This window comes from Hippopotamus amphibius, chromosome 7 (genome assembly GCF_030028045.1).
Source record: "Hippopotamus amphibius kiboko isolate mHipAmp2 chromosome 7, mHipAmp2.hap2, whole genome shotgun sequence".
In the NCBI taxonomy this organism is placed as follows: domain Eukaryota; kingdom Metazoa; phylum Chordata; class Mammalia; order Artiodactyla; family Hippopotamidae; genus Hippopotamus; species Hippopotamus amphibius.
Window position 1 is genome coordinate 128,717,778 of NC_080192.1, and position 13,012 is coordinate 128,730,789.

At 35.6% G+C, this 13,012-nt stretch overlaps 1 protein-coding gene across 1 annotated transcript in view; it reads right to left on the reverse strand.

Moving 5' to 3' along the window:
- Nucleotides 1-474: 474 nt before the first annotated feature.
- RAB10 (RAB10, member RAS oncogene family) overlaps nt 475-13,012 on the reverse strand; it is a 66,293-nt gene continuing 53,755 nt past the window's right edge. Inside the window, exons 3-6 of the mRNA XM_057741455.1 lie at nt 8,352-8,490; nt 7,132-7,221; nt 6,689-6,790; nt 475-2,948 (exon numbers count right to left, since the gene is read on the reverse strand). Of these exons, the coding sequence (XP_057597438.1) occupies nt 2,865-2,948; nt 6,689-6,790; nt 7,132-7,221; nt 8,352-8,490 (415 nt within the window). The 3' untranslated portion in view covers nt 475-2,864. The remainder of the gene's footprint in view (nt 2,949-6,688; nt 6,791-7,131; nt 7,222-8,351; nt 8,491-13,012) is intronic.

Genomic DNA, 13,012 nt, shown 5'->3' on the forward strand with positions numbered 1-13,012 from the left:
TACTACATATAAAAAAATCCAACGTTGTTTCTTATGGTTCACAAAAAAAGCAGGAAACACTTTACATTTTTCGGATAAAGAGGACAGTCACTGCTAAAACAAGGATTCATCCTGCAGCATGGCAGGCTTACCCTGCTACCCCTGGGCAACCAGCTGACTTCAGCTGCAGTTGGCCTTTGGCACATTCTAGCAGTGTTAGCTGGGGAGTGACTAGGGTTGTGCTCTCTCTCGATGCCAGGATGATTCTGCTTTTAAAATGCAGTTTCTTCCAATGGTAGCTCTCGAAATTGCCTTCCCAGCTATCCCTAGTTGAAAAAGTTATTCCCCTTCTATTTCTGCTCCTCAAATATCTAGTTTGCTATTTTTCACTATTTTCAGAAGGAATCCTCCATCTTAAACTCCATAAATAAATGAAAACCAAGCCACGCAGTTGGAAATCAAGTTTTGTTTTTATATGAACAGAAGTAGACCATCTAGAAATATTTCAGTTTATTTAAATTGTTAAGTAGAATATGAAACCGAATTTGTAGCTAGTACCAGAGAATGGACTTAACTGTTTGGTGTTTAATGAGAACAGCTTCTACACAGGATCCCAAAAGACTTACAGAAAAGGGGGCAAAGCCCTATTATTAAGCAAATAAAACTCATGTTTCAAACAGGTTATACAAAAATTGATTTATACTCCATTTCCCTTTTTTTGATATTTAGAAAGTGCAGATTTAACAAAAGGTAGCCATTTCCTTTCTATGTACAATGCCGATTATAATTATGCAAACAAAACTGTCAGTCTGTTACCCAAAAATCCCAGTGTTTAGCTCTCAAACCTTAAGTCACTGAACTGAATAAGGATTAAAGAGGGTTAAAAACAAAAAAGCTACTGCCACATTCCAGATAAAGGAAAGCAACAAACACATTAAAATTAATCTAACAGCAGGTTTAACCTAAAACTTTTTGAGAAGCTTAACATCATTTCATTATTACTTTTAGTGGAAAATTAAGGATTACTTGGCAATGCTGCTTTTACTAGTAGTAAACGATGATGAAGTCAAGTGAGGGGAAAACCTAATGACAACCATCAGTGAGGCATATAAAATTGCTTTTAGGGCACTATCTGAAAATTCATGGATGTTCACAGCAGATACGTCCCTATGTTGTTTATGTGAGCCAAGAGGTCATTAAAATGCAATCCACGACACAGAAAGACTTTTCAATGGAAGCTGCTGTCCTAAACTCAGCCTCTGCTAGAAATGAATCATGCTATTCACAATTATTTCAACAAAGGTATCATCTTAGGATGCTAGCAGCATAGCAAACTTAACTTACCCTAACCTAATGGTAAGCAATGAAGCAAAACTAGGAAAATGAAGTGAAAAAAAATGACATGGCGAGAGAGAGCTAGAGTATCTTATCTTTACATGAAAAACCTTTGTTGTCCTTTTTCCAAATCCATGGCAATACAAGTTTTCCACAGGGATGTGAAGACAGGACTTAAAATAAGATTCTAAAGTACTTCTAAATCTTAAGGTAAAGACAACTTAACACTGAAAAAGTGTTCTTCAAAGGCCAAATCTCAATATATTTGGCAAACATGTTAATAAATTTCACTCCCCCTTCCCACCTTTTTTAAACAACCTTGACTGGGCTACCAAACTGCTAGAGGAGTTGCCAAAATGGAGACTATTCAAATTTAGGTTAAGAGATTTATTCTAGGAAAGTGAACAGGCTATATACCTAATTAGAAAGACAAACCACGACACCCTCCAAACACTAGTGCATGCAATTAACGCTTTCATTTCATAAACTCAATGGAGAGATAGGAAGGGAACAAAGAGGGAAAGAGAAGAGGAACATGAAGTAGAACAGCAAATGAAGGAATCCGGGACAGAAGCTTTAGGGGAGGGAGAAAATGAGGGGAAGGACATAGGTTAACTGACATTTGATAATAGGCAGTTAGAATTTATCTTTCAGTTTACTTAGCAAGTTAAATCAGTGCTTTATGTTAAACTCGACAAACCTACTAGTTTACCCCTTTCATTTTTAAATAACTCATACCACACAGGGTGGTGGGGGAGAAGCAAATAAAGCAGCATGCAGGAAGAGACACAAGGAAAAAGTGGCCAAGGAAAAGAACTGGTGGCAGGAGTAGTTTTAAATATCAAGGCCACTTAAAATGAGACTCAGCAAACCAAAGCTATCATTTCTGCATTATCCTTTATCCTCAATTAACTACTTTGAAAATTACAGCCAAGCAAACCACAAACATTTTAATGCTTTATGTATCGATGATATGTCTCCTGCACATGCTTCCACCAAAACAAAAAAAGGAAAAACCAAAGAAGTTCCTTTCCACATAAGGCACAGGACAAAATTAACCCCATTTACATATTCAAGGCGAAAATGAGTGTTTTCCTGGCTTTTGTTTCTTTTGCTATCACATGTCTATAGATTATAGGGACTCAAGCACATTATCCATGACAGAAAATTCCACTGTTGTACAAAATAAAATTGTTAATTCTAACTTTTATTCTTATACAATTTGCAGAATAGAGTTGAAATGATTGCTATAGGTTTTAATGTTGATAAGAACTGGACTATAATACAACTGAAATGCAGTGGTGAGCTGAGCAAGTACATTTAAAAATGAACTCACAGACATGATTTTTCTATACATTTTTTTGTTTGAAGAAAATTATAAAGTCAGCAAGCAGTCACAGATGAAAGAACAAATAAAACAGGTGGACTAGAGAGTTAAGATGAGGAACAAAAATATCTGTTTAAGAGTTAAAAATGGACAGAGTGGTTTATTTTGCAGCAAGAAGAGAAAAACAGGGTGGTGGATGGCAACTGATGGAACAGGAAAGCGCTCAGCAACATTTGCTCTTCCAGCCTGTCACGCCTCCTCCACTGCTGATATCTACGTTTTCACTGTTGGGCTCTTTTACAGGGGTCTGGAACAAACACACAAGGTCAAGATTCAACAGAAATATTCTCATAAATGTTAATTTATGTAACAAAATGCAATTACAGTCACATGAGACAGGTTTTCTCCCCCATGCAAAGTAAAGAAAAAGAAGTTTTGTTTTTGATCTTCATTTTGCCTTTTTCTTTCATGTTGTGAAATGTCTAGGCCTCCTGGCTTCCCTTTGTAGAACTTCTGAAATATTCTCTGCCCTAACTCTTGTGAAGAGAGCTATGTTATCTCCTAGCCCCGACCCCTGAGTACTTAGTATTTAAAAAGCATCATCAAGCATATGTATAAAACCAATGTTGGATCATGTCTAACTCCGGAGAAGTATAACAGTCCTTTTCTGTTTAATTTTGCTTGCCTTTTGAGACTAGAGCTTGTATCACCACAGCGTTGCTTTAAAAAGGTAACTTTAACTATGATATACTAACATTAAGCAGAGGAAACAGGGTGGGGAAGAATGCGAAGTTGTATAATTCATGTTAAAAATGGACACAGAAAAAAAATCAAAATAAGAGACACCAAAATGTTAACAGCAGTAACCCTTAGGTGGTGGGTTTATGAATGATTTTATTTTCCTTTTTGTATAATCCTGTATTTCCCCAACATCCCAAATATTACTTGTACAATCAGAAGCATATGCTCTTTTAAGTGGACAGCCTATATTACATGTATGAATGTGGAATTGATTTTAGGGATAGCATACCTACAGTAAAGTATATAAATATTAACTGTGCTTGATGGATTTTTAATATATGCTGTGAAACCACCAGACAAAAATACAGAAAATAATATGCCTCTAGAAGGCTCCCCTTTCCAATCAGGCCTACCCTCCTAAAAGGTAATCAATACTCTGATTTCTATCACCATAGATTATTTTTTTCTGTTCTTGAACTTCATATACACGGAACCATATTTTATGTATTCTTTTCTATCTGATTTCTTTTTCCTTTCACTCAGTATCAGTCTGTGTAATTTATCCGGTGTGATTTATCCATGATGTGTGTGTAACAGTGTTCATTAAGAATAAGGATATAAGTGGGAACTTATTCTCACATGGAATAAATATAAAGTTAACGTAGCTCAAGGGGAAAATATTAAAATAATTTTAAAAACTCACATAGCCTGAAAGAGGCCTGCTGAACTCCATACTGAGGTAAAATTTCTACTTGCACTTTGAGTTCACCTCCTACTCTCATTGCCTTATGGGATTCTTCTTTTCACTGTTAAAGCTGCAAGTTTTGCATTAAAAAGATCTTTGTGAAAATGTGCAGAAGAGAAATAGGCAGCTCAGCATTGAGCCACAGCAAGAAAAGTTGCATAGGAAATAATCTTTCTCTGGGACCCCTGGGTGTGTGGGTCAGCTGAAGATATATGGGTGCTTACAGCCAGGGAGGTCACTATATTTATTCAGTTAGCGTATCACTCACAGCCTGTTCTTTTTTAACACAGACCCCTGAAACAGACTCTCAAAAAAAGGGGGGGGGGGGCTAAGCAACTAAATAGCAAAAGTGGGCAAGAGAATAAACAAAAAAGTTTATAGAAAAGGAAATACAAAGGTGCCTCTTAAACAGATCTTTAAAATATGCTCATCTTACTCCTGAGAGAGCTGCAAATTAAATCTACATCTTCCACCTGTCAGGCTGGAAAACAACTGAAAACATCTGAAAGCCTGTGTGGACCACGCGTGTGAGTAGACAGACATTCTCATGTACTGCTGGCAGGAGAATAAAAGGGCACAGCCCCCAGGCGGAAAGCGGCAGGCATGTATAAGTTTGGCCACTTCTGGGAATCTGTCCTTCAAATACACCTGCACATGTGTAAAATAATTTAAATGCAAGATTATTCACTACAACATAATTTATGAGATCATGAGGCTGAAAATCACCTAAATGTTCCTCATTGGGAAACCGGTTTCATTATAATATACCACTCAAAGGAGCAGGATTCAATTATTTTTAAATGGAACTATTTTACTTATATTAAGTGCCAAATAGCACAGAGCATGTTGCCTTACCTGTTTTTTTAAAAAACGGAGTGGGGGGGCAAGGGGGAGAGGTGGGAATAAAATGTATATATATTCATATTTACTCATATATTAGTAACTAAGAAGTTAATTACATTGGTTAGCCATGCAGGAGGAATGAGGACTTGGGGGAATGTAGCGAGAAACTTCTCTATATGTTTTCTCTTTTAAGTGTCTGAATCATGGGAATGAATTATTCAAATAATTAAGTTTAAAATGTCTTAAACTACTTTCAATCTAAAATTCTTTTTTCTCTTATCAACTCCGGAGAGAAAGCACTGCACAGAAGGTTGCTAGTCAGGAATCACTACTGTATTTTTCATCTTTTGAAGTAAAGCAAATTTACATTTGATGTTTTAACTCATAACTTTATCACACTGAAAAGTTTATGTCTGTGTATGGGGGAAACAATGTTACCTCACAATCGGGCCTGCCCACATAGGGAGACTCCAGACTGAGGTCTGTCTTTATTGGTGTGGCCATACTTTTAACCTTTAACATGATAAGGAGGATCTACCTCTCTGACACATGAATTACACGACTATATAGCACTATTTTTTTCTAGTGCCAAGACTGGGGAGAAGATCAAGAGATACAGTATGGAAAGAAGTCAGAAACAACGGAGAAGGCCAAATTTCCAGAAAGGGGGAAAAAAACCACAGAGAACAAGGGTATTTCAGTAATTTTTGTGATAATTCCTATGAGAACTGAAATAATTTTTCACTATAACCCACCAATCTCAGAAATACAAAGTACTTTCCACCCATTAAAAACAGTATTTTTCTGTTCCTGTTACTCCTTTTAATTAAAAATACAAATTTTTTTCATAGTCTACTTAGTATTTTTCTATTTTATTTTTATTTCTTATAAGAATATTTTAAAATAAAAACATATTACCTCAAGGAATTCTAATGCGTTTTTACTTACATCCAGTTGTGTAAAAATATTTTTAAAATTTTAATTGTTTTTATAACTTTAGGAAGAAGCAAGTTAAAATTTCAAAACAAAACTGTACATAAGGTAAAGTGATTCTGTCCTGTATCCCCTTTGCCTTCCCACCATCACACCAGAATACTCACTACTTAAGAGTCTGGTGTATATCCTTCCAGATCCTTATTGCTAAACATAACCAAATGTGTGTGTGCACGTGCACATGTGTACACGTGTTTCTGGTATCATATATAATTTTTAAAAGATTATACTATACATATTATCCTAACTTGCTTTTTATTACTCAATATACATGACAGATATCAGGATAGTGATTCTGTAAGCAATAACTACAGCATGGATTCACCTCTTACCTTAAATTTTTAGAAATTATCTATGGGAATACAAAGCATATATAAGAGAAATGAAATAGAAGAGCCACAACACCATGAACCAGACAACAAGTTGGAAAAAGGAGTATAAAACTGGGAACTAGAGACTAAGGAGTGGAGCTCACAATACTAACTGTTACCACTGACTAGAGAGCCTAGAGATTTCTAGATGGCTCTCTGTTCCTTCCAGTTCCCTTCTTCACTTTGGAGGATTAAGATATTGGTGATGGGTAAATGTTTAGAAACAATACTATCCAAAACCAATTTCTGTATGTAAATCTGATACTTTAGAAAACATGAAATGTTCAACTATGACACCAGGCACCTTAGCAGTAAAAAAAAAAGAAAGAAAGAAAGAAAAGAAAAGAAACTTACCTTTCGAAGGATATCTTCAGCTAATGTGAGGAACGCCTTTTCGATGTTTATATTTGCTTTTGCACTAGTCTCAAAAAATCTAATACCATGCTCTCTTGCAATCTAAAATAGAAGCAAAATATCATCACAAAATTATCACGTATAGGTTACCAACTGATGACTTTACCATCCTAAAGGAAACAGTAATATTATTCTAAAGGTTATTCTCAACTAGGTTATCTAAAATGAACAGATTATTTCAATGGCTCAAGACTCAAATGGTTAAGCTCCTTAAAATACAAACAAAAAAATTCACTGAGATGATAAACTATCATTTACAACAACATTTTTAAAAGGATGTGAATAGTGCAGCGCACTCCATTACCACCACTGTAAAAACAATCAAATGCAACATCATCTTCACAAAGAAAGGGCAGCATTTAGTCTCATTCAGAGCTTTTTACCTGTTCTCCTTTTGCTTTAGGTACAACTCTTTTATCGTCCATATCACACTTGTTTCCTAGTAACATTCTTTCCACATCTTCATTGGCATGCTAAAATGAAATAAAAGTTTAATCTACACATTACCGTGAATTATGGCTTAATAAAAATGACTATTTTTCTCAATTTATGGTGTAATTTCTATTGTCTGAAAGTTTTAAAGCAGTTACCTTGAAACCACATGCTAAAAGCCTACACAAATTCTTAAATTACCTAAAAAAATAAATACAATTCCTAAGACATATCCCTGGTCAAATATTTTCCCCCTAAAGGAGGCTGTCTAGTTTCTAGAAACATTCTCGACATGAGAGGACAAGAGATCTGAAACTGGAATTTCTTACACATAATCTAAATCCAAGTTGGATTGTGATTCTAGGTAATATATATTATCCTGTAAGAAGCCTTAATTAAAAATTCTACAGAGCCCTTAAAGTCTCAAAAAGTCACATTGCTAGGGGAATCCACGCAGAAAAATCAGTTAAAAACAAATTTTGCTCCTTTGAAGTCCTAATGACATCTTTTGCACAAACAAAAAAATCCATCCCTAAAATTCATGTGGATTTTCAAGGGACCCTGAATAGCCAAAACAATCTCAAAAAGGTTTTTATCGTATTAGTACTCTGGATCTTTCAAAATGTCTAGAAGCAACACGGTACTTCCATAACTTAAAAATACATTTTACTTATTCACTTTATTTATGGCCATGCCAAATGGCTTGCGGGATCTTCGTTTCCCAACCAGGGACTGAATCTGGGCCATGGCAGTGAAAAGTGCCTAGTCCTAAACCTTGGACTGCTAGGGAATTCCCAAAAATACATTTTAAAAATTACTACTGAAAATGTAATTCATGCATTCAATAAAAATTCACCAAGAAAGAATTCACTCATTTAGAGAGGTGTGTAAAACCACTGCTAGCTTCTATTTGGAGCCGTTTTATAAGATGGCTGTATAGACTTTTTGAGTAATCTGGTAATTGCTTTGGATGGGGTTCAAAACAGATCTGCCCAAAATTTTAAGAAAAAGGTAGGCGAAAAATAACATTACCATATCACAAGTAGAAATACTCAATAATAATGACAGCAATCACTATACCCTAAAGATCAAATGGAATACTTAATCTTCTTAACCAAGCACACAAATGCATGTTTGTGTAGGTAGGGTTTATGCAATTTCTAGGTCTTACCTCATCTATGTTTCTAAGCCATTTGCTGATGTTTTCAAAACTTTTACCATTGGTGATGTCATATACTAGCATGATACCCATTGCTCCTCTGTAGTAGGAGGTTGTGATGGTGTGAAATCGCTCCTGGCCTGCTGTATCCCTGAAATAAACAGCCAATAATTTGTACTGAGCATTTTGATATTACTACGTTCTAGATAAAGGGCAAAACAGTAGAATAGTTTGGTAAAATAGAGATTAAAATCCACTATATGACACAAAGCACAACAGAACTACCACTCACTTACTTCTTGAATAGTAAACAATTAAGGTTATTCATAAATATATATGTACGTATGTAAATACTACTTAGTCTAAGGAAATTAACAACCTACCAATACTGGATGAAATCCGAAAGGAAAAACAGTACAAAGTGACACAAAATTCTTGAAAAAATGAATACCAGCAAGTGTGATAAAAACTCTTATAATTCCATTTATTTGGTGATTTAGTTTCATAATATAATACAAAAGTGTGCGGAATTTTTAGAACATTAAAGGACTACACCATAGTATAGCCACATTTATCTTTAGAATCATTTACAAAAAGTTGTGAAGATAACCTCATTAATAAATAACAAGACAGAAATATGTAAATATTAGTATTTTTCAATGCCAAAGATTTAAGGTATTTTGTTCCTGTAATTTCCCGCTCATTTGCATCACCAATTTCTCCTTTTTATGGATCATTACAATTAGCATATATAGATGTTTAAGTCTCTCCTATCTTTTCTTAAAAACGCAGAATTCAAACAAAAAACCCCACTCCCAGCCCCACATCCCTCCAACTAACACTGTATTTCTCTGTTTCCCTTCCCAGCAAACTTTAAAAAAAAAAAACTTTTGTTTTATAATAACTATAGCCTCACAGGAAATTTCAAAAACAGTACAAAGAAGTCCTGTGTGCCTTTCACCCAGCTTTCTCCAATGGTAACGTCTTACATCATAGCACAAAAGCAAAACCAGGAAATTGACATTGGTACAATCTGTAGACCTTATTCAGAGTTCACTTTTTATATGTACTTGTGTGCACAGCACATGTATCATTCTCTGCAATTTTATCACATAGATTTGCGTAGTCACTACCACAAAGAAGGCAGAAAACTGTTGCATCACTCACACCTCAACCCCTTAGAGCCGCTACACGTTGGCTAATAATATGTCTTCCATTTCTATAATTTTTCCATTTCCAGAATGTTACATAAATGGAATCATTCATAATGCAACCTTCTGAAATGGTCGTTTTTCACTTTTCCCAGCATAAATGCACTTGAGATCTATCCAAGTTGTTGCATGTAGTACTAGTCTGTTTCATTTTATTGCTGGGTAGTATTCCATTGTATGTACCTATCACAATTTGTTTAATCACTCACCCATGGAAGGACATCTGGTTTGTTTCTAGTTTTTGGTTGTTACAAAAGTCGCTATGAATATTTGTGTACAAGTTTCTGTGTGTTTGTAAGTTTTCATTTCTCTGGGATGAACACGTAGGAATGTTATTGCTGAGTCTGATAAGTGTATGTTTAACTTTATAAGAAACTGCCAAACTTTTCTAGAGTGGCTGTACTACTTTATATTCCCACCAGCAATGTACGAGAGACCCAGTTTCTTTGCAGCCTCATCAGCATTTGGTGTCCTCACTATATTTTATTTTAGATGTTCTAACAGGGCATGCAGTGATACCTCACCATCGTTTTAATTTCTATTTCTCTATGGCTAATGATGTTATACATTTTTTTCATGTAATTACTTGCCACCCATGTATCCTCTCTGGTGAAATGTCTATTTGCGTCTTTTGCCTACTTTCTAATTGGACGGTTTGCCTTTTTTCTTTTTTTTTTTTAAACTACTGACTGTTGAGAGTCCTTTTTACATCCAAGTCCTTTGTCAGGTATGTGATTTGGAAATATTTTCTCCAAGTCTGTAACTAGTTTTTTCATTCTTTTGACAGGGTCTTTGGTAGCACAAAATTTTTAATTTTGCTGATGTCCAATTTTTAAAAAAATTTATTTTTATTTATTGGCTGCATTGGGTCTTCGTTGCTGCACACGCTTTCTCTAATTGTGGCGAGTGGGGGCTACTCTTCGTTGCAGTGCGCAAGCTTCTCTGCAGTGGCTTCTCTTGTTGGGAACATGGGCTCTAAGCACACAGGCTTCAGTAGTTGCAGCGTGTGGGCTCATTAGCTGTGGCTCACGGGCTCTAGAGTAGTTGTGGCACACAGCTTTAGCTGCTCCACAGCATGTGAGATCTTCCCAACCCAGGGATCAAACCCGTGTCTCCTGCAATGGCAGACGGATTCTTAACCAGTGTGCTACCAGGGAAGCCCAAAGTCCAAATTATTAATTTTTTAAATTTTCTATGGATTGTGGTTTAGTGTTATATCTACTCTTCACCTAGATTATACCTAATGTTAGGTCACAAAGATTTTCTCCTGTGTTTTCTTCTCAAAGTCTCATGGTTTTACACTTTACATTTAAATTGATGATACAGTTTGAATTAATTCTGGTATATATTTCATATTGTAATATAATTTCACTTATATGATACGTCCAGAACAGGAAAATCTACGGAGACAGAAAGTAGATTAGTGGTTGCCCTGGCTGAAGGGTTTGGGCAGGATGGGAAGAGCTGCTAAAAGGTATGGGTTTCTTTCTAGAAGTATAAAAATGTTCTAAAATTGTGATGATGGTGAATATACCTTGCAAGTATACTAAAAAACTATTTAATTGTACACTTTAAATGAGTATATTGTAAGGTATGTAAATTATGTCTCAATAAAGCCATTACAAAACAAGTAAACAAATGGAAAACATGACTAGGCTTAAAAAACAAACTAAAAATCCCAATGGCAATTCATTATAACCAGAACCAATTCCAAAATCCTTACCCTGAAGTTTACAAACTGGTACAGGATTTGCACTTTTCACCAGCCCTCCATATTTTGAGGCACTCTTTTCCCTGACAGCTACAGCCACATTTTTTTCATGTCCCCAAATTCACAAGTTTGGACTCACCTGAGAATTTCTGTACTAGCTGTGCTCACAGCCTGTATATGGTTGGCACCTCATCTTTGCATTTTAACCATCACCTTATCAGAAGCCTTCGCTACACATTCAACTTAAATAGTTATCCAGTCTCTTTCTATTCCATCTCCTTACTTTACTTCTCTGTGAAGCACAATAAACAATTCATTTACTGTCTCCCATGCTCTCTAAAATGTAGGTTCCATCAGAGACTTGTCTTGTTCACTGCAGAATCCAAGGTATCTACATGGTGAATAAGCACTCAAATGTTTGTTTTTTTGTTTTTTTTTTTCAAATGTTTGTTAACGAGTCAGTATTTTATAATCTTACCTAGCAGGTTTATTAAATTTTAGAATCAAGACATTCCAATTTAGCTACGTGACCCTTAAAAGCATACATATTTTTAAAAATAATGCTTACGTGCCTAAAAATATGAGTAGCAAGGAATATAACGAAACTACCAATACATTAATATTCCTTACATTTAACTGTGGCATGCCTTACATGTTCCTATGTCTGCCACCTATGCATTTATCCACCAATTCAAATATGTACTTAGGGTCCACCATGTGCTAGGCATTATGCAAGAATACACACAGAACATGGGTCTGGAGTCAGATCCAAGTTTATCCTCAGGTTTCAATCCTTCCAGCTGAGTGACCTTGAAAGTATTCAACCTCCCTGGATCTTTTTTTTTTTTTCACTCACAACAAGTACTAGGGATAACGAAAGTAAAAACTTATAATTAATTTAAAAAAACTTATCTCTGTTATAGATAACTCCAAAAAATCTACAGTATAAAAATATGCAAAGATAAAATAATGTCATTATATGTGACCCCAAATTTAATTGTGTTTTTAAAATGTCCTAAGTTAAAACCATCTCTGTAGATGCTCTATGTCTATGGTATTCAGAGCTCTCTTAACAGTTGTCTGTGTTTAAGCTGTAATCAGAATTGCTTCACAAGGAAAACCCTAGCTTTGCCCGAAGCCTATTTCTGTATAAAAGTAAAATAAAATGTTTTTTTATTTAGCCAAGTTAAAAATTTGGCTGGACTTTTTAATTTTCTTAAGAGAATCTCAGCCCTGCCGTATTAACTTCTGGAATTACTTCTTCAGAGGGTGAAAAGCGCCAAGAAGACAAAAAAGTAGAGAGACTAGGGGCTGATGCTGGGCATGGTGCAAGCAACTGAAATTTTAAACAGCATAGAGGAAGTGAAGGGAATAAGGAAGTGAGCCGTATTAATTCGTGGGGGCAACAGTGTTCTAAGAAGGGAGAAGAACAAGTGCAAAGGTCCTGAGGCGTGGTTGAGGAATAGAAAGAAGATCAATGTGACTGGACTGGAAAAGAGTGAAGCCAGACCAGTAGGAGATCAAAGAGGTGAGGGGTGGGAGTGCAGATCGTATGGGATCTTACAGGCCTTGGCAAGCATCACAGCTTCTCCTCCGAGCATCAAGACAGGAAGGCTATTAGAGGGTTTTTCGAAAATAACTAACTTAATCTGGGTTTTAAAGAAATTATTCTGTCTCCTGTGTTGAAAACAGGTGTGTGTGTGTAAAAGCAGAGTTAGGAGGTAATGTGATACCTATCCAAAAAACTGCCC